The sequence below is a fragment of the Thamnophis sirtalis genome, unplaced genomic scaffold (genome assembly GCF_051295495.1).
Source record: "Thamnophis sirtalis isolate CommonGarterSnake01/CBP01778 unplaced genomic scaffold, rThaSir2_p1.2 scaffold_6, whole genome shotgun sequence".
NCBI classification, from domain to species: Eukaryota; Metazoa; Chordata; class Lepidosauria; order Squamata; family Natricidae; genus Thamnophis; species Thamnophis sirtalis.
The window spans coordinates 5,956,393-5,979,664 of NW_028261386.1; the positions used below are offsets into that span (position 1 = coordinate 5,956,393).

Genomic DNA, 23,272 nt, shown 5'->3' on the forward strand with positions numbered 1-23,272 from the left:
GCTTGGAGATGATTGACCCCTCCCATAAGACATAAAGGAGGAGCAAATGGGACGTGAGCTTTTGCAGGAAGCAATTAGTTCATCTGGTCGGTTCAAGCTTTGAAAAGTTCTGTTTGACTCTGTGCTAAGGTCGGCCTTGCTTTGCATTTGGCAATTAGGTCTCTGGCAGCATTCCAAGGGAGATAAAGGTGGGTGTTTACCAACATTCTCTGCTTGGGCATGCTCAATTAAAAAAATGTATGGGCCATGTAATAATTTCCATTGCCATATCTCTTTTCAATTCTTCATTTGATCTTTCTGATAGGCTAGTTAGTTTTCCCAGTTGCAATGGATGGCTGTGAAAGTTGGACCATAAGAAAGGCTGAGCGACATAGAATGGAGGCCTTTCAACTCTGGTGCTGGAGAAGACTCCTGCAAGTCCCTTGGACTGCAAGGCCATCCAACCGGTCAGTCCTAGAGGAGATCAACCCTGACTGCTCTTTAGAAGGCCAGATCCTGAAGAGGAGACTCAAGTACTTTGGCCCCCCTAATGAGAAGGAAGGACTCCCTGGAGAAGAGCCTCATGCTGGGAAGGATTGAGGGCAAAATACGATGGGGACAACAGAGAATGAGGTGGCTGGATGGAGTCACCAAAGTAGTAGGCATGAGCTTAAATGGACGCCAGAGAATGGTTGAGGACAGGATGACCTGGAGGAACATTGTCCATGGGGTTGTGATGGGTTGGAGATGTAACTAATAACAACATAGGGTAGTTTGGCCTCTTTAGTATTCAGTAACCCTTTATGGTGTAAGCTTCAATGCCTCTTCTTCACTGTCCTCCTGATACAGGGAGTCCTCAACTTACGACTGGTTGCTTAGTAATTGGTCCAAGTTATGATAGGCCTTCCCAGGGCTGCTGATAATCCAGATTTGAAGTTCTGACAGCTAAGGCCACCCCCTGCATTCATATGATTGCATTTTGGGTTGTTTGTAGTGTCCCATGATCATGTGACCCCAATTTACATTCCCCCCTCCCTCCGAAACTGGCGTTTACTTCTGGTTTCTGGCAAAACTGCCTCTTGTGGATAACAGCTTTGTTGTTATCTTATTTCACAACTGTTTGTGATCAGATGGTGAGCTGCTTAATGACCAACACGGTTTGCAATCCTAATTCCAGACTGAAATACGGTTATAAATTGAGGACTCTCTGTGTGCTTCCAATGCCTTTTTTCTTCTTCTCCAATTCTCTGGTATCCTTGCCACATTCCACGCCCACCTAGGCTCCGGAGTCTGTCAATGTTGCTGTGTGTACGAAGAATATGAATCATTGTTATTATTTTTCTGGTCTTCCTATCCAGGGCTTTTAGTTCTGCTTGAGTCTACTCCACTATTCCAGCTGTGAATCTAATGACTGGAATTGCTCAGGTGTTAATTACCTTGAAATTATTTCCTTCATTGAGTTTGGACTTTTAAGATCTTCTTGACTCCTGTTATGTACTCACTTCTAACCTTCGTCTTGACATAACGGTCAGCTTGAAGGATGCCCAGGTATTTTTCGGCAATTGTTTTCATCCAGACTTCTGATATTATTTCCATAGGGCCGTGATGGCGAACCTATGACACCTATGCCACAGGTGGCATGCGGAGCCCTCTCTGCAAGCACGCAAGCTGTCGTCCAGCTCACCTGTACTGTGCAGGCACGCGTGCCTCCAGCCGCCCGGCTGATTTTTGGGTCTCTGTCACGTATGTGGGAGACGTGAGTGCATGTGTGGGGGCGAAGGGGTCATGTGTGCATGTGCAACTGACTGAGAGTGATTTATTGTTAGAATGCAGTATTGCAGGCTAACTCTGCTCACTGCCTGGAGTTCGATCCTGACCGGCTTAAGCTTGACTCAGCCTTCCATTCTTCCGAGGTTGATAAAATGAGGAGCCAGATTGTTGGGGGCAGTATATTGACTCTCTAAACCGCTTATAGAGGGATGTAAAACACTATGAACTGGTATTGCTATTATAATTAGACCTTTTTCTCAGCCATCTAACTGTGCAGTTCAGTTATTTCCACCAAAGTTAAAAGCACTGATGCATCTGGATCACCCCTGTTCCAACCACAATTTCGAAGGCCAGCCCTGATCTCTCCACCTGGAGAAGGAAACAGATCTCTTGTTTTCATTTCAGATGCTTCCCACATTGTGCCGAAAGAAACAATATGAAGGATATTATTTCATAGCTCAGTGAAAAATTAGCAAGTCAAATATTGAATTGGCTTATAGCATATGCTAAAGAGACTGTTTTGATCTTATCCAGCTTAACAATAAATTCCATTATTAAATTAAAAGTTGGGGACAGAGATCAGACCAATAAATGAAAGACTGGAAACGCATTTGGGAGAGCAAAAAGGAAAAGTAAGAATCTTTAGCTGGAAATGTTAAAGGTACCATACTAGGTAAAAATATATGGATGGGTTAACTAATCTTCCTGATGCATTATTGTACTGGATCAGCTCTGCATTTATTGTAAATCATCAAAGTCTTTTCTCTGGTCTCGGCAAAAAAGAATGATACAGAATACAGAATTGAAAGGGACCTTGGAGGTCTTCTAGTCCAACCCCCTGCTCAAGCAGGAGATCCAGTGGAGGGATTCAGCCATTTCGCACCACTTCGGGAGAACCGGTTGTTAACTTTCTGAACAGTTGGGTGAACTAGTTGTGGAAAGAAATCATTAGGGCAGAGAACCAGTTGTTAAATTATTTGAATCCCACCACTGAGGAGATCCTATATCATTTTAGACAAATGGCTGTCCAGTCTCTTCTTAAAAGCCTTCAGTGGTGGCACACCTACATCTTCTGTAGGCAAACTATTTCTAGACTCCAAGTTCTAGGTTGCTTCTCCCTTTGTTCAGTTTCCAGCCATTGCTTCTTGTCTTGCCTTCTAGTGCTTTGGAAAATAAGGTGACCTGTTCTGTCCCCCCTCCTTCTCTCGTTAACAGACGACAGGCAGACAAACTTAAAAGGAACTATCTTTATCAGTCCTCAGCTCAAACTGGCTGCGAGCCCAAAATAAACCTAAATAAAGTCTCTGCCTGAAGATAACAGAATATAAAACAAATCTCTCTTACGGCAAAACAAGGTGTACAAAAAGAAAGCAAAGCACTTCTCCAAGTGTCTCTTCGAATCAGGGTTACAGAAAGCAAATCACTTCTCCAAGTGTCTCTCACAAATAAACCACGACCGAGGATCAATGAACGTTGAACGAACGAATGAACGTTGACTCCTGCAACCAGGGCGTGGCACCATCCGTCCTTTTATCACCAGAAGACGCCACTAACGAGTCCCAGCTGCATTGTTAATCTTGCATCCCGAAAAGACTCACAGGAGACTTCTGCTGAGTCACAACAGTGACCCCTTTTAAATTTCGGAAAAACTTTTGGCTTTATTATGTTTAATTGTACCTTGCCCGTTCTCCAGGGAGCCTATGGTTATAACCAGTGATTCTCAACCTCAGCAACTTTCAGATGTATGGACTTTAACTCCCAGAATTCTCCAGCCTGCCAACAAACTGGTTGAAGAATTCTGGGACTTGGAAGTCCAAGTCGCTGAGGTTGAGAAATATTGGTTATGAACAACAGTCCTTCAATGCGGTGAAAAGATAACTGGACCAGAAACATAGAATTCATTTTATTTTAAGCAGAAATGCAAATCCAGGCCTACTGCTCTAAACACAGGGTCTCTTTAGAATAGAATAGAATAGAATAGAATAGATATTGTAGCTACTCACTCAGCCCAAGTTAAATCTGAAATGTGACAATTAAATCCAATATTTCACAAATTCCACTGGAACACTAGGATGACACAGCCGTCCAAATTGATGGACTGAGTTGAAACTGGGATTGCCTGGAAATGGGGGTGTGGCTTAGAGATCTTGTTGGGCTCAGTCCAATCAAAGATCGGATAAAGTCAACCTAGTTACTTCCCCTACTATGGAGAATAACAGAGCTGGAAGGGACCTTGGAGGTCTTCTAGTGCAACCCCCTGCTTAGGCAGAAAACCTACATCACTTCAGACAAGTGGATATCTAACATCTTCTTAAAGACTTCCAGTGTTGGGGCATTCACAACTTCTGGAGGCAAGCTGCTCCACTGATTAATTGTTCTTACTATCAGGAAATTTTTCCTTAGTTCTAAATTGCTTCTCTCCTTGATTAGTTTTGTCTCATTGCTTCTTGTTCAGGTGCTTTGGAGAATAGTTTGACTCCGTCTTCTTTGTGGCAGCCCCTGAGATATTAGAACACTGCTATCATGTCTCCCCTAGTCCTTCTTTTCATTAACCTACTAGACCTCCCCAGTTCCTGCAACCATTCTTCATATGTTTTAGCCTCCAGTCCCCTAATCATCTTTGTTGCTCTTCTCTGCACTCTCTCTAGAGTCTCAGCATCTTCTCCCAGTTCAATTTAGCATCAGATTTTTTAAGGACTTTCTATTTCTCCAAGAAGTAGATTGCCTTTCCTCAGCACAACTAAATTCTCCTTCTGGTGTGCTTGTTTGTCCCTTACTTCAAACAAAATGCTCCAAATGTACAAAACCTACCGAGCTTCGTGCTAATTAAAATTCTTCTCTGTGTTATGCCAGTTTCTGATTGCAGGTTCGTAAGGGGCCATTCCATGCAGAAGTTACCTCTAAAATTGCAGCCTCAGAGTATATATTTTTTTCCCTTTAATGTTTGAAATCTTGTTGACTGAATCGGCTTTAATTACATCAGAGGAAATGTTTAAAATTGCCCTGATTGTAGAGGTTGCATTAAAAAGACCACATTTACGGCATCGTTTTATGATGTTCTCCTTAGAAGTCGGTGCAATTCAAGAATTGGAAGGCGGTATAGACTTAGAATTATTTATTGTCACATTTGAAGGGCCATCAAAAGGATTTTTAAAACAAATACTGCTGGGATCAATTGCTAGGCACTGAATATTTTAATTTGGAATTTATCCCAGCATCAAGAATTGGGAACTCTGGGTTCATGAAGCTGAGATAAAAGTATTATTATATAAAACTGAAAGGTGAAAACTATGCCTGTGTGTTGGTATATGTTGCATTGTTGATTTGCATTGTATGTCAACATCTGAATTTGTGTTTTTTTTCCCCCCAAGACAAGGAAAAAAGCTTTTGAGAAGCATGATCAAATTATTTGCAGCTGTTCTGTTTATAATTTGGGGATCTATTTATCATTTTGGCAGTGGTCTGCTCTCCAAGTTTGTTTCAATTTAGTTTCTGAATGTTTCGTTTCTAGACTAGATAACATCATCAGTAGGATTTTCGAAGAAGGGAATTTACAACATGAAAATGGAGAAAAGAAAAAAAATAATTTGAGAACTACTATTAGCAATAGCAGTTAGACTTATATACCGCTTCATAGGGCTTTCAGCCCTCTCTAAGCGGTTTACAGAGTCAGCATATTGCCCCCAACAACAATCCGGGTCCTCATTTTACCCACCTCAGAAGGATGGAAGGCTGAGTCAACCCTGAGCCGGTGAGATTTGAACAGCCGAACTGCAGAACTGCAGTCAGCTGATGTAGCCTGCAGTGCTGCATTTAACCACTGCGCCACCTCGGCTTATTAATAAGCTGTATCAACATGAGAGGGTACCAGAAGGGAAAATAAGGCAATTCTTAGAGTAAACCAGAAGAATTTAAGAAGGCACTAGAAGAAAGAATTACAATGATCTAGGTAATAGAAGACATTAAAAAGCAAAAGAAAGGGAAAACACCAGGACCAGATGGATTACCGGCAGAACTGTACCAAACATTACAAGAAGTATTAAGCAATGTAAGATTAGAACTATTTAATGACTTACTAAGGGAGGCAAAGATACCAGAAACATGGACGGAGGCATACAATATATAACGCCGATACCAAAAGACAACTCAGACCTACAACAAGTTAAAAATTACATTATTAAATGTAGATTATAAAATGTTTGCATCAATAATGGCAGAAAGAATGAAGAGACTCCTAAACGAACTTATACACAAAGACCAAAATGGATTTCTCCCTAAGAGACAGATCAGAGACAATATGCAAACAGAACACGCTAGAACAGTGATTTGTCAGGGCACATGAGGTGCTGCCCTGTCAGTTGGCCAGCACGCATGCGCATGCTGGTCAGCTGAGTTCACTCTTTTTAAAAGCCATTTTTCACCCTCCCCAGGCTCCAGAGGCTTTATAGGAGCCTGTGGAGGGCAAAATGAGCCCCCCCGCCCCCCCCGGAGGCCCTCCGGAGGCTTCATGAGCTTCCCTGAAGCCTTCGGAGCGCTCAAAATGAGTTGGATTGGATGGTTCCACCACAATACCGCGAAGCCCTTATCCGCGGAGACATAAGCGCAAACCCTAATCCGCGCCGTCCGAATCGCTAAAGCAAATGCGACCTTACTGCGCTGACATAAGGGCGGAGGGCAAATCCGCGCCTTCCGAAGCACTCAGCACCCTAAACCTAACCCTAAACCTAACCCTAAAGCAAACCCCTAAACCTAATCCTAACCTTAATTTAAAGCGCCCTTCTGACGCCGCGCTGTTGTCGCGGCGGTGATGACGCGCGGTGATGACGTCGCGGCTTTAGCGACGCGGTTTTATCACCGCTATTTTGACGAGCGCGGTTTTGTCGTGCCACGGGATTGGATTAGAAGACCTCCAAGGTCCCTTCCAGCTTGGTGATTCTATTTGATATAGGTCTTGTGTGCCAGTGTAGTCAGTTGATTGTATGATTGACTCTTCATTGGGAGTCATATTTAAATTCTGAGCAGCTTTTTGGTTCTCTTGTTGATTGGTTGTTCGAATGATCTGGTTTCTTACGTATTCACATGGTGGATTTAAATCAATACGCTTGTTAATTACTCCTCTTATCTATTGTTATTTTATGTTAGATTATACTGCTAACCCTGATACTCATATGCATATGTTTTCCTTATATTAATTGGTTTCGAATAATAAAATACGTCAAAAAAAAACCAGGTCTAGCGAAAAATTAACACTTGCTGACTTCAGAGGGGTAACTGCACATCACATTTTCACCACAGAAAGGACAAGTGCAGACACAAACAAAAAGAAATGAATGGTTTTAAAGAAATCAGATCTGAGAACAATCAGACAGCCTGGTTCTGCTTTCATTCCTAAACATGAAATATTCTTAAGTACAGGGAGTCCTTGACTTACAACCATTCATTTAGTGACCATTTGAAATTACAACAGTACTGGAAAAAAGTGACTTACGACCGATTCCACGCTTATGACCATTGCAGCATCCCCATGGACTCATGCTGAAAATCCAGATACTTTGCAACTGGCTCATATCAATATGACAGTTGCGGTCCCCAGAGTCATGAGACTCAACTTTTGTGACCTTCTGACCAGCAACGTCAATGGGGAAGCCAGGTTCACTCACCAACTGTGTTACTAATTTAATAACTGAAGTGATTTGTTCTACCCTCAGGTGCTTTAGACCAGGGGTCAGCAAACTTAAACACTCAAAGAGCCATTTGGACCCGTTTCCCACAGAAAAGAAAACACCGGGAGCCACAAAGGTCCTAACTGGAAGCCCCCTGTTCAATTCTGGAGCTGACCGGAAGTTCAGTTCCCCCATGATAGTCTTTTCCTAGAGTGGCATCCTTTTTCCTCTACCTGTCATAACCGAAAGCCCTATCAATTGTGGAGACAACTGGAAAACCCTCCCCTTGCCATAGAGTCTTCTCCTGGCGCACTGTGCTTCTCTCCCCACCCCCCCACTGGAAGCTCCTCTCAAAATTGTGGTGCTGACCGGTGACGGAGCCACAGCAGAGGGAGGAAAGAGCCACATGCGGCTCCGGAGCCGCAGTTTGCTGACCCCTGCTTTAGAGAATAGTTTAGCACTGATGACGTTACCTAGTTTGGCGAATGAAATGCCTGCAAGAAAACAAGCAAGCGCAGAGAGCCCCAACGACCCCTCATTTCAACCCTGAGCTACAAATATCAGTTTTATATTTCATGTCAGTTTTGTTCCACTTAACCGTACTGCACATCTGTGTTTCTCAACTTTGGCCACTTTAAGATGTGTGGACTTTAACTCCCAGAATTCCCTAGTCAAGGCTGAGAAACATTGATGTACATTGTATTAGCAGGCCTTCTCACACCATATCCAACTATGAGACCGCCTAATGTTAATGTAACAACTTTGGGTTTTTGGACTCCATCTTTGTTTTCCCTTTAAGCCAGAGAGGTGAGAAAATGAACCTGAGGCTGTCAGTCGATTATGTGAGGGCTCCATCACTTGCACTACACGCCTTCCCAAGAGTCAACCTCCCTTAGATACGCCTCTGAAGCACGAGATGTTGGCTTTCTGAGACTTCAGCCGTTTTTGTTTGAAATCTTCACCCACCTCAAATAAATGCTTACTGTATTTTTCGGAGTATAAGACGCACCTTTTTTCTCTCAAAAAAGAGGCTGAAAAACTGGGTGCGTCTTATACACTGAATACATCATTTTTGGCCTCCCAAATCCCTGCCCCTTTCACCAAAATGGCAATGCAAAGCTTTTAAGAGGCTTTCAGAGTGATCTTGGGGGCTGGGGAGGGCAAAAATGAATGAAAAACGGGCTGTTTTTTGTTCAATTTCTGCCCCCCCCCAGCCCTCCAGGAGCACTAAAGGCTATGCGTGCTCTTTTTTTGACAAAAAATGGGCCCATTTTCACAAAAAACCCGAGCTGTTTTTTTTCTCATTTTGGGGGGGGGACACTCCCTAGGAGCACTCTACAAGCCTCCTAAAGGCTATTCATGCCTTTTTTTGAGGGGGGGAGGGCCAATTTTTGCAAAACATTGGCCATTTTTGGGAGGTCCGCAGAATGCAAAACCTTTTTTTAAAAATTTGCCTCTTCAAAATCTTGGTGCATCTTATAGTCCGGTGCGTCTTATACTCTGAAAAATATTGTAATCTGGTGCTATTTATATCCCTTTGCATTTTGTTAAAGAATAGCTGCCATTCAAAGCACATTCATTGGCAACAAGGATGATCTGTACCGGCAGTTGTGGAAGCACGTGAGAGAACCTATCGCATCTGCGCATACGCTAGAAAGGTCACTGAAAAGGTACTTTAGTATTTTGATACCCTTCTGCAGGCTGAAAAGGGGCAGTAGCTTGTGAGGGACGGGCTCCAAAAAATAGGGAAAGCAGAGGCCTAAAGCACAGCTCTATAGACGAAGTATCGGTGGGTGAAAGCAGGCTTGACAGGGTTGGTTCACAACCTAAAACATCCTCTCAAGAGCAACTCCGAGCGGCCAGTGATATTTTTTAAAAAAGGCCCCCATTTTCTCAAAAATTAGAAGCTCCCATTGGGAAAACTTACCATTTTATTATTGATTTCATGAAAATGAATTTCGCAGACTTTTTCCACCACGTCTTCATTCTCAAAAGTTACAAAGCCAAATCCTAGTGAAAAGACAGAAAGAGAAAGCATTTAAAATAATAATAATAATAATAATAATAATAATAATAATAATAATAATAATAATAATAATTGGTTAGTCGGGGCCCGACTAGTAACCAATGCCAAATCCGGTGAAACAACTGGCCGCTGTGATACAATTGCATAATAATAATAATAATAATAATAATAATAATAATACATTATTATCTACAAAATTATACTATATTATCTACAAAAAACCCACCCTACTTGGAACAGCTTATATCCTTCAATGTTACCTTAACAGTTCCTAGGTCCTTGGTTAGGATTCGAGCTGTTGAGCTACCAACCAGCCCCAAAGGCTGTGATTAACCATATATAAATAATAAAAATAAAATAAAAATAAAAATAAAGGAGGCCTTCTGAAGTCAACTAAGTCGAAAGCTGAATACAAGAAAGAAATAATTGAGAAGCAAGCTGCAAATTGGAAAATCAAAGCTATGCATAGCCAATACTTGAAAAGTATTGAAGGCAAAGCTGACCAAAAGCTAACTTGGAACTGGTTAAGTTCAGGAGCACTGAAAAAAGAAACAGAAGGCTTTATTTTGGTAGCTCAAGAACAAGCCTTAGCCACAAATTACATGAAAGCAAAAATTCAGCATGTTATCACCAATAGCAAATGTCGCCTCGGTAATGAGAAAGACGAGACAGTCGACCACTTGATCAGTGGATGCAGCAAAATTTCACAAACTGACTACCCACAACGCCATGACTGAGTTGCTAAGATCATTCACTGGAAAGTGTGCCAAAAGTTTAGATTTGAATACAGCAAAAACCACTGGTACCAAAGTCAAGATCTTGTGGGACTTCAGAATTCAGACTGACAGGCACTTGGCCCACAACACACCTGACATAACAATAGTTGAAAAGAAAAAAGTATGGTTCGTTGACATTGCAATACCTGGTGATGCACGAATTGAAGATAAACAGCAAGAAAAAATCACAAAGTACCGGGACTTGCAAATTGAAGTTGAGCGACTGTGGAAAAAGAAAGGCGAACCCGTGGCAGCCCACCCCTGGGTCTAATGGCCATACTCAAAAATTAATTGACTAATCCAATGTTTCTCAAGCTTGGCAGTTGGAAGACGTGTGGACTTCAACTCCCAGAATTCTGGGAGGGGAATTTCTGGGAGGGGAATTCTGGAAGTTGAAGTCCACACGTCTTCCAACTTGAGAAACCCTGGGGCAATCCACTGCCTACTGCCAGGAAAAGGGGTGAACTTCGCAAGCTTTTTTTTTTTTTTTTTTTGCAAATGCACTGGAGGGAGCTCTGAGCAAGCCCACGATAAAAGAAGACAGCATCAAAGGAACTTGGCCACAGTTGAGAAGGGTTAAAAAGAAACCCACATTGCTTTGCCTGGAAAACGGTCGGTATTATTATCAACGCTTTTTTGGATCTAAGTGCTCTAGCTGTTGCAGCGGCTGTATGAGGTCAGCCAAGATCCAGAGGTGGTTATTTGTCTCTTTCTTCCTGAATTACTTCCTCTAATACCTCATCAGGATATCCGGAGGCCTTGAAGGATCTGGGAGCATTGCAGGCCTCTCATCTGTTCGGCACGGGCAGCTTCAAACGAGCTTCTGATTTGGGCCCACATTAAGACCATTTGATGCCTGCTGTCTGCCCTTTAGCTATACGCTATATTTTCCTGTCTAGTTTTTCAACTCTTCTGGGCAAAACCTGAACTGATTTCTTTTCTTCCTTCCTTGTTTTTTTTTTTTTTAACAGCAAGCCCCCATGTAGTTTAATGATTATCACACATCTTCTCTGGGATGGGGGAATTGACTGTCACGTTTCTGGCACCTGCTCAACGGATGAATAAATATAGAAATCCATTAAAATAAAGTGACGGCTCTAGTGAGTAAACCGATTGCACAGAATCCGATTCCCAAAATAGACCGCAGAGATCTGGCAGCTATTAACAGGGAAGGAATTCTACCCTCGGCAGACGCCAAAAACCTTTGCTCTGCGCGGCAACTGCAGGCTCGGGAAATTAACATTTCGTCAATGGTGATGTGATCCACATCATTTGCACTTGTGTACACCAACCATCTGCACGGAGCAGAGGAGCACCTCGCAGACATCAAAGCCGGCGAGCAGGATTACAAATGGAGAGCATCCACCGAGCGACGCGAATTTATACCTTCCAAATTCATAAACCATGATGTGTCTCTCTCCCCCCACCTCCCCCAGGCGAACGGAGCGGGACCTAGTCAGCTTCAGACATTCAGACATGTCTAGGGCCAACTGCGGAAGAAAAGAGCATAAACAAGGTTCAATGGCGCACGGAGACCCAGTTGGGAGATGTGACTTGGATTACGCAACGTGGCCCAATGTCAGCCAGTCTTGCATGATCAACAGAGACATCTCTGTCGTCGTGGCCGACTTCTGGAATAGCGTCCCTCTGGAAATCCGTACAGCTCCCACCCAGCAGCTGTTCCCCAATCCTCTGAAAACTGGCTCTGCTCCCGGATTTGGGGTGAAGGTGGCTGCCGGGCCTCTGTTAGTTTTCCTTTGATGAGCTGGATGTTTGTGTAGGTAGCCCTCGACTTACAACCAGAACTGAGCCCAAAATTTATACTGCTAAAGGGAGGCATAGGCTAAGTGAATTTTGCACAATTTTACGACTTTTCTTGCCACAGTTTGTCAGGGTTTCAAGCAACACACCCAATGGAATCAAAACTCCAAGGCAGGCATGTTCCTCAAAGTACAGATTTATTAGGCATGTCATATTGGCACATCTGGGGTAAACTCGACTCTAACCCCCCCCCCACCCTTTTGGGTTTTCCCCTAGTTAAAAGTAAAGTTTCCTTTCCTCTGCCCATGCAATCCATTACATGGTCGAATCAGGTCACAGTCCAAGGGTCATTTGGCCTCAGATCAGTGGTGAAATTCAATTTTTTTTTACTACCGGTTCTATAAGTGTGGCTTGGTGGGCGTGGTGTGGCTTGGTGGACGTGGCAGTGGAAGAATATTGCAAAATATCCATCCCCACCCCATTCTGGGGCCAGCCAGAGGTGGCATTTGTCGGTTCTCCGAACTACTCAAAATTTCCGCAACCGATTCTCCAGAACCTGCCAGAACCTGCTGGGTTTCACCCCTGCCTCAGATTCCTCCTCCTTAGCACCTGGTGGGAAAGTCCTTGACCAAGTCCAAACATCACCCACCAGCATGTACAGAAGATGGTGAGAACAAGACTCCTCCCGTACAATATAATTCCCTTCCCCAATACTATGCACCCTCCCGTTCCTATGGCAGCCGATAGCAAGCAAGCGTAACAAGCAAAACAGAGGCTGACATCCGAAACACCTTTGCTGCCTCTAAACCCAAAACACAGCACAGCCCGAGCAGATATTTTAGGTAAATTTCAAGCAACTTCTGAAGTTTTTGCTTTCTAACTTCAATTGTCCTTTGATGATAGTTTGTGGATTCCATTCTCTTCCTCTCTGCCCACGGTTTATGTTGGTTGACCTTCCTGTCTGAATTGGACAACAACCAAAGAACACAGCGGCTGGCCATCATTAAAGCTGACCCCTGCCACAGCCTAGAAAAATTCAAAGAAGCAGTGCAAGATTGGAAGATCTGGACAAATCTAACCCATAGAATCGCCAAAGTGAAACTCAACTGAATGGACATCATCATCACACCAAAAAATGGATCGCACCACTATAGGATGCTGATCTCAATAGCTCTCCTCTAAAAGAGCCGTGGTGGCGCAGTGGTTAGAATGCAGTATTGCAGGCTGACTTTGCTCACTGCCAGCTGTTCGATCCTGACCAGCTCAAGGTTAATTCAGCCTTCCAAGGTTGGTAAAGTGAGGACCCAGATTGGTGGGGGCCATAGGCTGACTCTATAAATCGTTTAGAGAGGAATGAAAAGCGCTATAAAGTGGTATATAAGTCTAAATGCTGTTGCTATTGAAAAAAACAATTACTACCAACCTGCCTTCCATTGAGGACCTGTATACTGCACGAGTCAAAACGTGGGCCGTGAATATATTTACACACCCCTCACATTCTGAACATAAATTGTTTCAACTCCTACCCTCAAAACGACGCTATAGAGTACTGCACACCGGAATAACTACACAAGAACAGTTTTCCATCACTCTGCTAAACAAATAATTCTCTCAACACTGTCAAACTATTTACTAAGTCTGCATTACTATTACTATTAATCTTTTCATTGTTCCTATCACCCATCTCCTCCCACTTATGGCTGTATGACTGTAACTTTGTGGCTTGTATCCTTACGATTTATATTGATTCTTTTCTAGTATGATTTGATTGCTTATTTGTACCCTATGACTATCATTAAGTGTTGTACCTTATGATTGGTGATGAATGTATCTTTTATGTACACTGGGAGCATATGCACTGAAGACAAATTCCTTGTGTGTCCAATCACACTTGACCAATAAAGAATTCATTCATTCATTCATTCATTCATTCATTCATTCATTCATAAGAGCCGAGGTGGCGCAGTGGTTAAATGCAGCACTGCAGGCTACTTCAGCTGACTGCAGTTCTGCAGTTCGGCTGTTCAAATCTCACCGGCTCAGGGTTGACTCAGCCTTCCATCCTTCCGAGGTGGGTAAAATGAGGACCCAGATTGTTGTTGGGGGCAATATGCTGACTCTGTAAACCGCTTAGAGAGGGCTGAAAGCCCTATGAAGCGGTATATAAATCTAACTGCTATTGCTATTGATTCATTCATTCATTCATTCATTCATTCATTCATTCATTCATTCATTCATTCATTCATTCTATCTATCATCTATCTATCTATCTATCTATCTATCTATCTATCTATCTATCATCTATCATCTATCATTATCTATCTATCTATCTATCTATCTATCTATCTATCTATCTATCTATCTATCTATCTATCATCTATCTATCTATCTATCTATCTATCTATCTATCTATCTATCATCTATCCATCCATCCATCCATCCATTTCTAAGCGTACCATCTTCCTTTTTCTCAGCTGGCTGTCTGTCTTTACTCTCTCAGCCACTCTGTTTAATTGCTCCCTAATTGTCCACTTTTGTTTCCAGATGGATGCCTTGGTTTCAGTTGACTAACTATGACATGCCTGAAATTTGGGGGCAGTATTAAGTCATTACGGGTATGATTAGTACTGCACACCACAGGGACCCAGATTTTTTTTTTTTTTGCCCAAGTTTAGGAAGTCCACTTCTGCAAGTCATTAATTGCTTGATTGCCAGAAACATCTTCATCATTAGGAACTCATTAGCAAATAATGCAGCAGAGGGTTTCAGTTTTGACCCCTCCCCCCCTTCCTTCGTTTGCCAGTAAGGCAAACAAAGAGGGATTTCTCGGAGAACAGCAGCAATCTTGCCAACCAAACCAGACACTTCACCACCACCAATGTTCATGTTCTCCAAATTCTGTGTTGCTTCAGGCCTGCAAAATATTCCTCCAGCACTCTTGTTCAAAAGCCAGATAACAATCACGTTCAAAGGTGATTTAACAACCGAAAATCACTTTATCTTCTCTGCTATCCCAAAGGTGCTGTTGAAAAGGCAACTTGGGCTTTGGGGTTTCCCCCCCCCCCACCTTGAAAATGTTTCACTTCTCATCCAAAAAGCTTCTTTAGTTCTGAAGAACTCAGAACTGAAGAAGCGTCATCAATCAATCAAGCAGAATAGAGACAGAAGGGACCTTAGAGGTCTTCTAGTCCAACCGTCTACTCTAGCAGGAGAAACTATACGATTTCAGATAGGTGGCTGTCCAGTCTTTTCTTAAAAATCTCCAGAAGAAGAACTCAGAACTGAAGAAGCTTCTTGGATGAGAAGCGAAATGTTTTCAAGGGGACACTCCCCCCTCCCCCAGTGGTGAAATTCATTTTTTTTAACTACCGGTTCTGTGGGCGTGGCTTGGCGGGCGTGGCTTGGTGGGCATGCCAGGGGGAGGATACTGCAAAATCTGGGGCCAGCCAGGGGTGGTATTTGCTGGTTCTCCAAACTCAAACTTTCCGCTACCGGTTCTCCAGAACCTGTCAGAACCTGCTGAATTTCACCCCTGCTCGCAAGAAAGCCCATTTGCTTTTTGACCGGATGACTGAGAATCTCCCTAGGCCAGGAGTGTCCAAACGTGGGAACTTTTAAGACTTGTGGACTTCAACTCCCAGAATTCCCCAGCCAGCAGGCTGGGGAATTCTGGGAGTTGAAGTCCACAAGTCTTAAAAGTTCCCAAGTTTGGACATTCCTGGCCTGGGCATTTCTCCTCTGCTACGTTCTTAGAAGAGGAAGCAGAAAATGTTTCACTTAAGAAGAAACTAGGATGGCAAGTTAACTCTCAAAAATAGGATTTAGAATTCCCCTTGGAATAAATAAATCCACGGGTTTGTCTGAATCATTCCAGTTTCAAGTAAAATGGAAGATGGGTTTCCTCTCTAGCTCTTCCTATTTAATCAGGGACAGCTCTTGGTTTTGGTCTCTGCACCTCCTAGAAGACTCTTCCCTGAGTTTTGCCTGTGGAGGGTACTCATTCACAATCATGCTTGTATGAGCTGCTGTTACTTGATTGTTCTCAAAGATGGTTTATCCCCGAGTAAAGAAATGTTTAGTTCTCAGATTAGCGCAAAGGAAGCAGTGGGGACTGAAAGGTTACAAGCAGTAACTTGGCATGATATTGTCCTCTTGGAGAATGTCCTGGTAGTCTAGTCCAGTGTTTCTCAACCTTGTCAACTTGAAGATGTCTGGACTTCAATTCCCAGAATTCCTCAGCCAGCATTCGCTGGCTGAGGAATTCTGGGAGTTGAAGTCCAGACATCTTCAAGTTGACAAGGTTGAAAAACACTGGTCTAGTCACTTAACCATCGGCATACAAAAGAGAGAGTCCGCTGGAAATGCAGATCTTTTTTTAAAAAAAAATTGTGATCAGGATCGGCTAATTTAAAGTCTTGTACATCTCCGATATCCAAAATATGAGGAATAATTGCCAACAAAGCCTGCTTGTTCATTGGAAGGTTTTTCTATAGAGAAACGGAAGCATTATTAGTTAGTCAACAAGAAAAGCGGAGAGAAAAAAATTGTCCAGTTCCTCTCAAATAGAAGTACATGGAAAAGACAGGAGAGGAGAGATGGGGAGGGGAAGAGAGAAAAAGAAGCATGTGGAAAAGAGAGGAGAGGAGGGAGGGGAGAGGAGAGGAGAAGAGGGAGAGGAGGGAAGGGAGAGGAAAGAGGGGAGAAAAAGCATGCGGGAAAGAGAGGAGGGAGGGGAGAAGAGGGAGAGGCGAGGAGGGAAGGGAGAGGAGAGAGAGGAGAGAAAGCACATGGAAAAGAGAGGAGATGAGGGAGGGGAGAAGAGGGAGAGGCGAGGAGGGAGAGGAGGGGAGGGAGGGGAGAGGAGGAGAGGAGGGAGAGAGAAGAGGGAGAGGAGAGGAGGGAGAAGAGAGAAAGCTCTTGGAAAAGAGAGGAGAGGAGGGAGGGGAGAAGAGGAAGAGGAGGGGAGAAGAGGGAGAGGAGAGGAGGGAAGGGAGAGGAGAGGAGAAAAAGCATATGGAAAAGAGAGGAGAGAAGTGGAGGGGAGAGAGGGACAGAGGAAGGAAGGAAGGAAGGAAGGAAGGAAGGAAGGAAGGAAGGAAGGAAGGAAGGAAGGAAGGAAGGAAGGAAGGAAGGAAGGAAGGAATTTCTTCTCCATACTTCATTAGTTAAGATAATGAATATGCACCATTTTTAAATAACCTCAAGTCTTAAAGCAATTTTGGATTAAGCAGACAATTACTTTTTATGGGTGGTACAAAGATTCAACAACAACAACAAAAAACACCCGTTTCCAAAAACATTTAGGAAAAATTAACGCAAAACAACAGAGCTGGTTTAAAAGGGTGAGATAAGTGGGAATCTGGTTGTCAAGGAGTGTGCATTTTTTAAAATGGAATTATACTGCGTCCTCTTGAATGAAGGTTATTATTGGGCACTAACAAGCTCTATTTAAGAGATAAGGGCATTTAACAGAGTCAAACAGGCTGTTCCCCCCCTCCCTTTATTCAGATGAATTTGGAGAGGGGAGGGAGGAAAAACAGTGAAATAAAGGGGGCACAACCAGAATGGAGAATTTCCCCTAAAAGGTGATCATCCAAACTGAATGACTGGAGTGTGGGTCCACATTTCAAAGACAAGGAAAAAAAGGAATGCAAATAAAAATACTTTTGGAAATCGAACAGCTTGGATCTTTCAAGCAGACTTATGAAATCCAGTCTTTTCACACAGAGAAGTGGGCAAGACAGATGCTAACACCCATCACCCCAGGCTGTACAAATAGGCAGCGCTCCTGAGCAGAACCCTCTATCTACCCTAGGGGCAGAACTACAGCTCCCATCCTCCATGGCCAGCAGAGTGAAACCAACCCCTTGGCTGAAGAAAAGGCTACGATGCAAAGTTTGCTACAGTTTCAAGAAAATCAGAACATACATTTCTTTCTTTCTTTCTTTCTTTCTTTCTCTCTTTCCTTCCTTCCTTCTTTCGCTCTCTCTTCCTTACTTTCTGTTTCTTCTCTTTTTCTTTATTTATTTCCTTCCTTCCCTCCCTCCTTCCTTCCCTTCTTTTAATTATTTTTCCCTTAATATAAAATACAAATGAAAATAAAGACGATGGGGGGAGGGGAAAGGGGATAATGCAAAGTGGAATTTTAAAAAGAAGCAGCGTCCAACTGTTTTCAGTGCAGTAAGTTACATAACAAGATTATAGATAATCTCAACTTTCTATTTTATATATAAAGAAAGTAAATACTGCCCATTTCCATAACCATACCCTATTTTCAGTGATGGCTAACCTTTTCAGCAGAGTGCAATGCGGCGCAACACCCCTCCACCTGCATGCACTCCATCCCCACCCATGCCCCCTCCCCGTGTGCACCCTGACCCCTTGAATGCATTTATGACCCTTCTGTGTGTGCTATGTTCCCTGCGTATGCGCGCACGTCTCCCGCATGCGCTCTGCCCCCTTCCCCGTGCATGCGCAGCAGAGACCTGAAAACCAGCTGGCTGATGGGAGGCGCATGTGCATGCACGGCAGGGCTGAGGTGATGGCTTGGGTGCCCACAGAGAGGGCTCTGGGTGCCACTTATGGCACGTGTGCCATAGATTCGCCATCACTGCCCTCTTTCATCGTTTAAGATTTCTGACTTCAGAGTGTTTTTCTTCCTGGATTACGCACCCCGCATCACTTCTCCGTCTGAACCTAAAACCGACCTTTCTGAATTTGCCCTCGACATCCGAGAAAGTTGCCCAAGTAAGTCAGGCCATTTGCCCCGGGCATACACATACATTCATGCCCGTCTCTGCACCTATTTGTCAGCAGCCCCCGACAGGAGGAGTATACAGGATTGTAGTGTACATGATTAAAACAGTACCAAAATTGGTAGACGCTATAAATAAAATTAACAAGGCGTGACAGAAGTGCCAAGCCCTGATAGCTTGCAAAAAAATTATGCTTCTGCAGGCTGCCATTTTGGTGGGCTTCCCCTACCCCCCACTCTCTGCTTCCCTCCTCCAAGCTATATTTCATGCTTGCTGTTTGCTGCTGAAGAGACCCTGTGTTAGGTTAACTGAAATATGGATCTGATGACACTACAGCCATGCAATACCGGGGTGAAGGGTCCGAGATTTATGCGCCGCCAGTGACTGAACGACATCCAGTGTTGTTTCACTCTGTGAATACAAGCAAACCCGCGTGGGAGACAATGGTGGTCCATTCACAGGACCTCCCTTTTCCCTGCTTCAAATGTTTAAAACTTAGAAAAGAAATGCGACGTTTTTTAAAAGAGACCGATGGCAATATGGGACCCAGGTAGTCCTTGACTTACAACTGTAACTGGGACCAGAATTTTCATTGCTAAGCAAAGCACACCAGGTTTTACTGTATTTTGCCACTGTTCTAAAGCGAATCCCTGCAGCTGTTTAAATGAATCGCCCGGAAATGAAGCAAATCCAGCTTCCCCTTTTGACTCTGCCAGAGGTTGGTTGGGAAGGTGATCAAATGACCCTGGCATGCTGCAACTATTAAAAATATAGGTATTGGTTGAGCTAGGACCAACCATTGAGTCCGAAATTTCTGTTGTTAAGTAAGATAGTTGTTGTCCCATTTTACTAACTTACTTGCCACAGTGGTTAAGTGAATCACTGCAATGAAGGTTGTTAAGTGAATCTGGGTTTCCCCACTGACTTTGCTTGTGAGAAGATCACAAAAGGGGATCCTGGGAACCCTGCAACCGTCATACATGCACTGCTGTTGCCAAGAGTCTGAAGTCTGATCAGGGGACCATGGGGCTGCTGCAGGGGTGGGTTCCTGCCAGTTCTAACCTCTTCTATAGAAGAGGTTCCACAAATCTACAGTGCCGTTTAGAACCGGTTCCAGCTCCCCCCCCCCTCCCGCCTGTCCGCACATCATCAAGATGAAGAGCGGGAGGAGGAATTCTGGGAGTTGAAGTCCACAAGTCTTAAAGCTGTCAAGTTTGAACACCCCTAGGTTTTTTTTTCTAAAGGGTTAGGGGTGCAAGAGCCGAGGTGGCACAGTGGGTAGAGTGCAGTACTGCAGGCCACTTCAGCTGACTGCTATCTGCAGTTCTGCTGTTCAAATCTCACCGGCTCAGGGTTGACTCAGCCTTCCATCCTTCCGAGGTGGGTGAAATGAGGACCCGGATTGTTGGGGGCGATATGCTGACTCTGTAAACCGCTTAGAGAGGGCTGAAAGCCCTATGAAGCAGTATATAAGTCTAACTGCTATTGCTATTGTAACTTAACAGCTTTAAGATTTGTGTGCTTCAAATGCCAGAGTTTCTGAGCCAACATTTTGGTTGCTAAGCAAGAGAGTTATTAAGTGAGTTTCACCACATTTTACAAGTTGGCCACACCCACCCAGTCACATGGCTAGCAAGCCACTCCCACCCGGTCACATGGCTGACAGGCCACTCCCACCCAGTCACATGGCTGGCAAGCCACTCCCACAAAGCAGGCCAAACCTACAGAAGAGGTTCTAAAATTTTTTTGAAACCCACCACTGGGCTGCTGCAACAGTTGTTAAGTGTGAAAAGGGTTCAGAAGTCACTTTTTTCAGTGCCGTTATAAGTCTGAATGGTCACTAAATGAATGGTTGTAAGCCGAAGACCACCTGTACCATGGTGATGGTGAGGAGGTTGTAAGTGTGGTGAGTCACTTTTTTCACTTAACAAGTATGTGTCCTAACTTAACACATGCGATGATCCACTTAACTAACGTGGCAAGACAAGTCGTAAAATGGGGCAAAAGTCACTTAGAAATGTTTCATTTAGCAACATAAATTTTGGACTCAATTGTGGTCGTAACTCGAGGACTATCTGTATACCAAACTGGAGCCTTCCAGAGGTGATGGATTTCATCTCTCCCAGACTCTAGCCAGCACGGCATCTTAGCAGCAGCTCAGTGCTATTAAAATCAACCCCAGCAAGGGGTGAGAAGAAACATGAAAAATGGACTTAGCTGAATAATTTCTCCCACGCTGTTTCCATACTTTCCATTAAACTTTCCACAGGCACAAGTAATGCAAAAAAAAAAGGAAGAGGGCCTTTGAATTTTTGCCTACAAAATTATACTGGAAAGTCTTGTTTTATCCTAGGCTGGGTTAACAGAGGGATAGAATCAATTTGACACGAAGTGTTGGTATCACTTTTGGAACACTGCATCCAGTTTTACTTTCCATATTATAAAAAAAGATGTGGAGACTCTAGAAAGAGTGCAGAGAAGAGCAACCAAGAGGATTAGGCGACTGGGGGCTGAAACATATGAAGAACAGTTGCAGGAACTGGGTATGTCTAGTTTAATAGAAAGAAGGACAAGGGGAGACATGATAGCAGTCTTCCAATATCTCAGGGGTTGCCACAAAGAAGAGGGAGTCAAACTATTCTCCAAGGCACCTGAGGGTAGAACAAGAAGCAATGGGTGGAAACTAATCAAGGAGAGAAGCAACCTGGAATTAAGGAGAAATTTCCTGACAGTTAGAACAATCGATCAGTGGAACAGAAGTTGCCTTCAGAAGTTGTGAATGCCCCAACACTGGTAGTCTTTAAGAAGATGTTGGATAGCCATTTGTCTGGAACGGTATAGGGTTTCCTGCCTAGGTAGGGGTTGGACTAGAAAACCTCCAAGGTCCCTTCCAACTCTGCTATTGTATTTATTTATAAGAATGGTTGCTGGATTTGGGTATGTCTAGTTTAATGAAAAGAAGGACTAGAGCTGACATGAGAGCAGTGTCCCAATATTTAGAACAGAACAGACCAACAGAGTTGGAAGGGACCTTGGAGGTCTTCTAGTCCAACCCCCTCGTCAGGCAAGAAACCCTACACCATTTCAGACAAATGGCTGTCCAATCTCTTCTTAAAAACTTCCAATGTTGGAGCATTCACAACTTCTTGAAGGAAAGTTGTTCCACTGACTAATTGTTCTAACTATAAGGAAATTTCTCCTCAGTTCTAGGTTGCTTCTCTCCTTGACTAGTTTCCATTCATTGCTTCTTGTTCTACCCTCAGGTACCTTGGAGAATAGTTTGACTCCCTCTTCTTTGTGGTAACCTCTGAGATATTGGAGCATTGCTATCATGTCTCCCCTAGTCTTTCTTTTCATTAAACTAGGCATTCCCAATTCCAGGAACCATTTTTTATATTTTTGAGGGGCTACCACAAAGAAGAGAGGGGCCAACCTATTTTCCAAAGGAACTGAAGTCAAGACAAGAAGCAATGGATGGGAACTAATCTAGGAGAGAACCTAGAATTAAGGAGAAATTTCCAACAGTGAGTATAATTAACCAGTGGAATTGCTTGCATTCAGAAGTTGTGGCTACTCCATCACTGGAGGCTTTTAAAAAGAGATTGGGTAGGCATTTGTCCACCTTGGTATAGGGCAGGGATCGGCCACCTTAAACACTCAAAAGAGCCACGAAGGTCCTAACCGGACCCCCCCCCCCCCGTTCAATTCTGGAGCCAACCAGAAGTCCGGTTCCCCTAGTCTCCTCCTAGGCGGCATCCTTTTTCCTCCATCTGTCCTAACCAAAAGCCCTATCAATTGTTGATCCGACCGGCGACAGGGAGCTGCAGTAGAGGGATGAAAGAGCCACATGCGGCTCCAGAGCTGCAGGTTGCTGACCCCTGGTATAGGGTCTCCTGCTTATGTAGAGGATTGGACTAGAAGACCTCCAAGGTCCCTTCCAGTTCTGTCCTTCTGTTTTGGGTTGTCTCAGCTTAGCAGTAGGGCGTAATTTCATCCCATGGCTTTTAGGAAGAAGACTGTGTGCTCTTTCTGGTCAGCGTTTGCTTCTGCATAATAATAACACCAGCTGCCCCAGGAAACCTTGGCATGTGACCGTTCCCACTTGGTGAGGACAGAAGGGAAAATCAAGTGATACCCAGAGCTTTGTCACTCCGAGAAGCATCAGATTCAGCAGGGAAGGCGAATTGTTCTAAGCAGGCTGTCTTACATGCACCGTCTAGATGGGCAATCACTAAGAAAATAAAACACTTGCTGACAGATGGAAGGGAAAAAAAAGAATCGTAAAGCCGCTCTGTGAGCCAGCAAAGGTTTTTACGAATGGCTAAACTCACATAGATTTTGCAGCGCATATTAAATCAAGGCTTATTTTCTCACAAAATATCGTGAAGTTTTAGATTTGTTCCATGAAAAAAAAACACACCCAGGAAATGGGTTTCAACATGCCTTTTTTTAAAAAAAAACAACTGGATTCTCATTTGTGGTTGTTGTAAATGAAACATGCAGGTAGTCCCTGACTTACAACAATTCGCTTAGTGAACGAAG

The 23,272-nt window shown here is 43.7% G+C and overlaps 1 protein-coding gene across 11 annotated transcripts in view; it reads right to left on the reverse strand.

Moving 5' to 3' along the window:
• Positions 1 to 23,272, reverse strand: part of MSI2 (musashi RNA binding protein 2) — a 655,460-nt gene that overhangs the window by 135,913 nt on the left and 496,275 nt on the right. For all 11 annotated transcript variants that reach the window (XM_087717150.1, XM_087717152.1, XM_087717151.1 and 8 more), the window contains exon 8: positions 9,340 to 9,422. In XM_087717150.1, the coding sequence (XP_087573276.1) occupies positions 9,340 to 9,422 (83 nt within the window). The remainder of the gene's footprint in view (positions 1 to 9,339; positions 9,423 to 23,272) is intronic.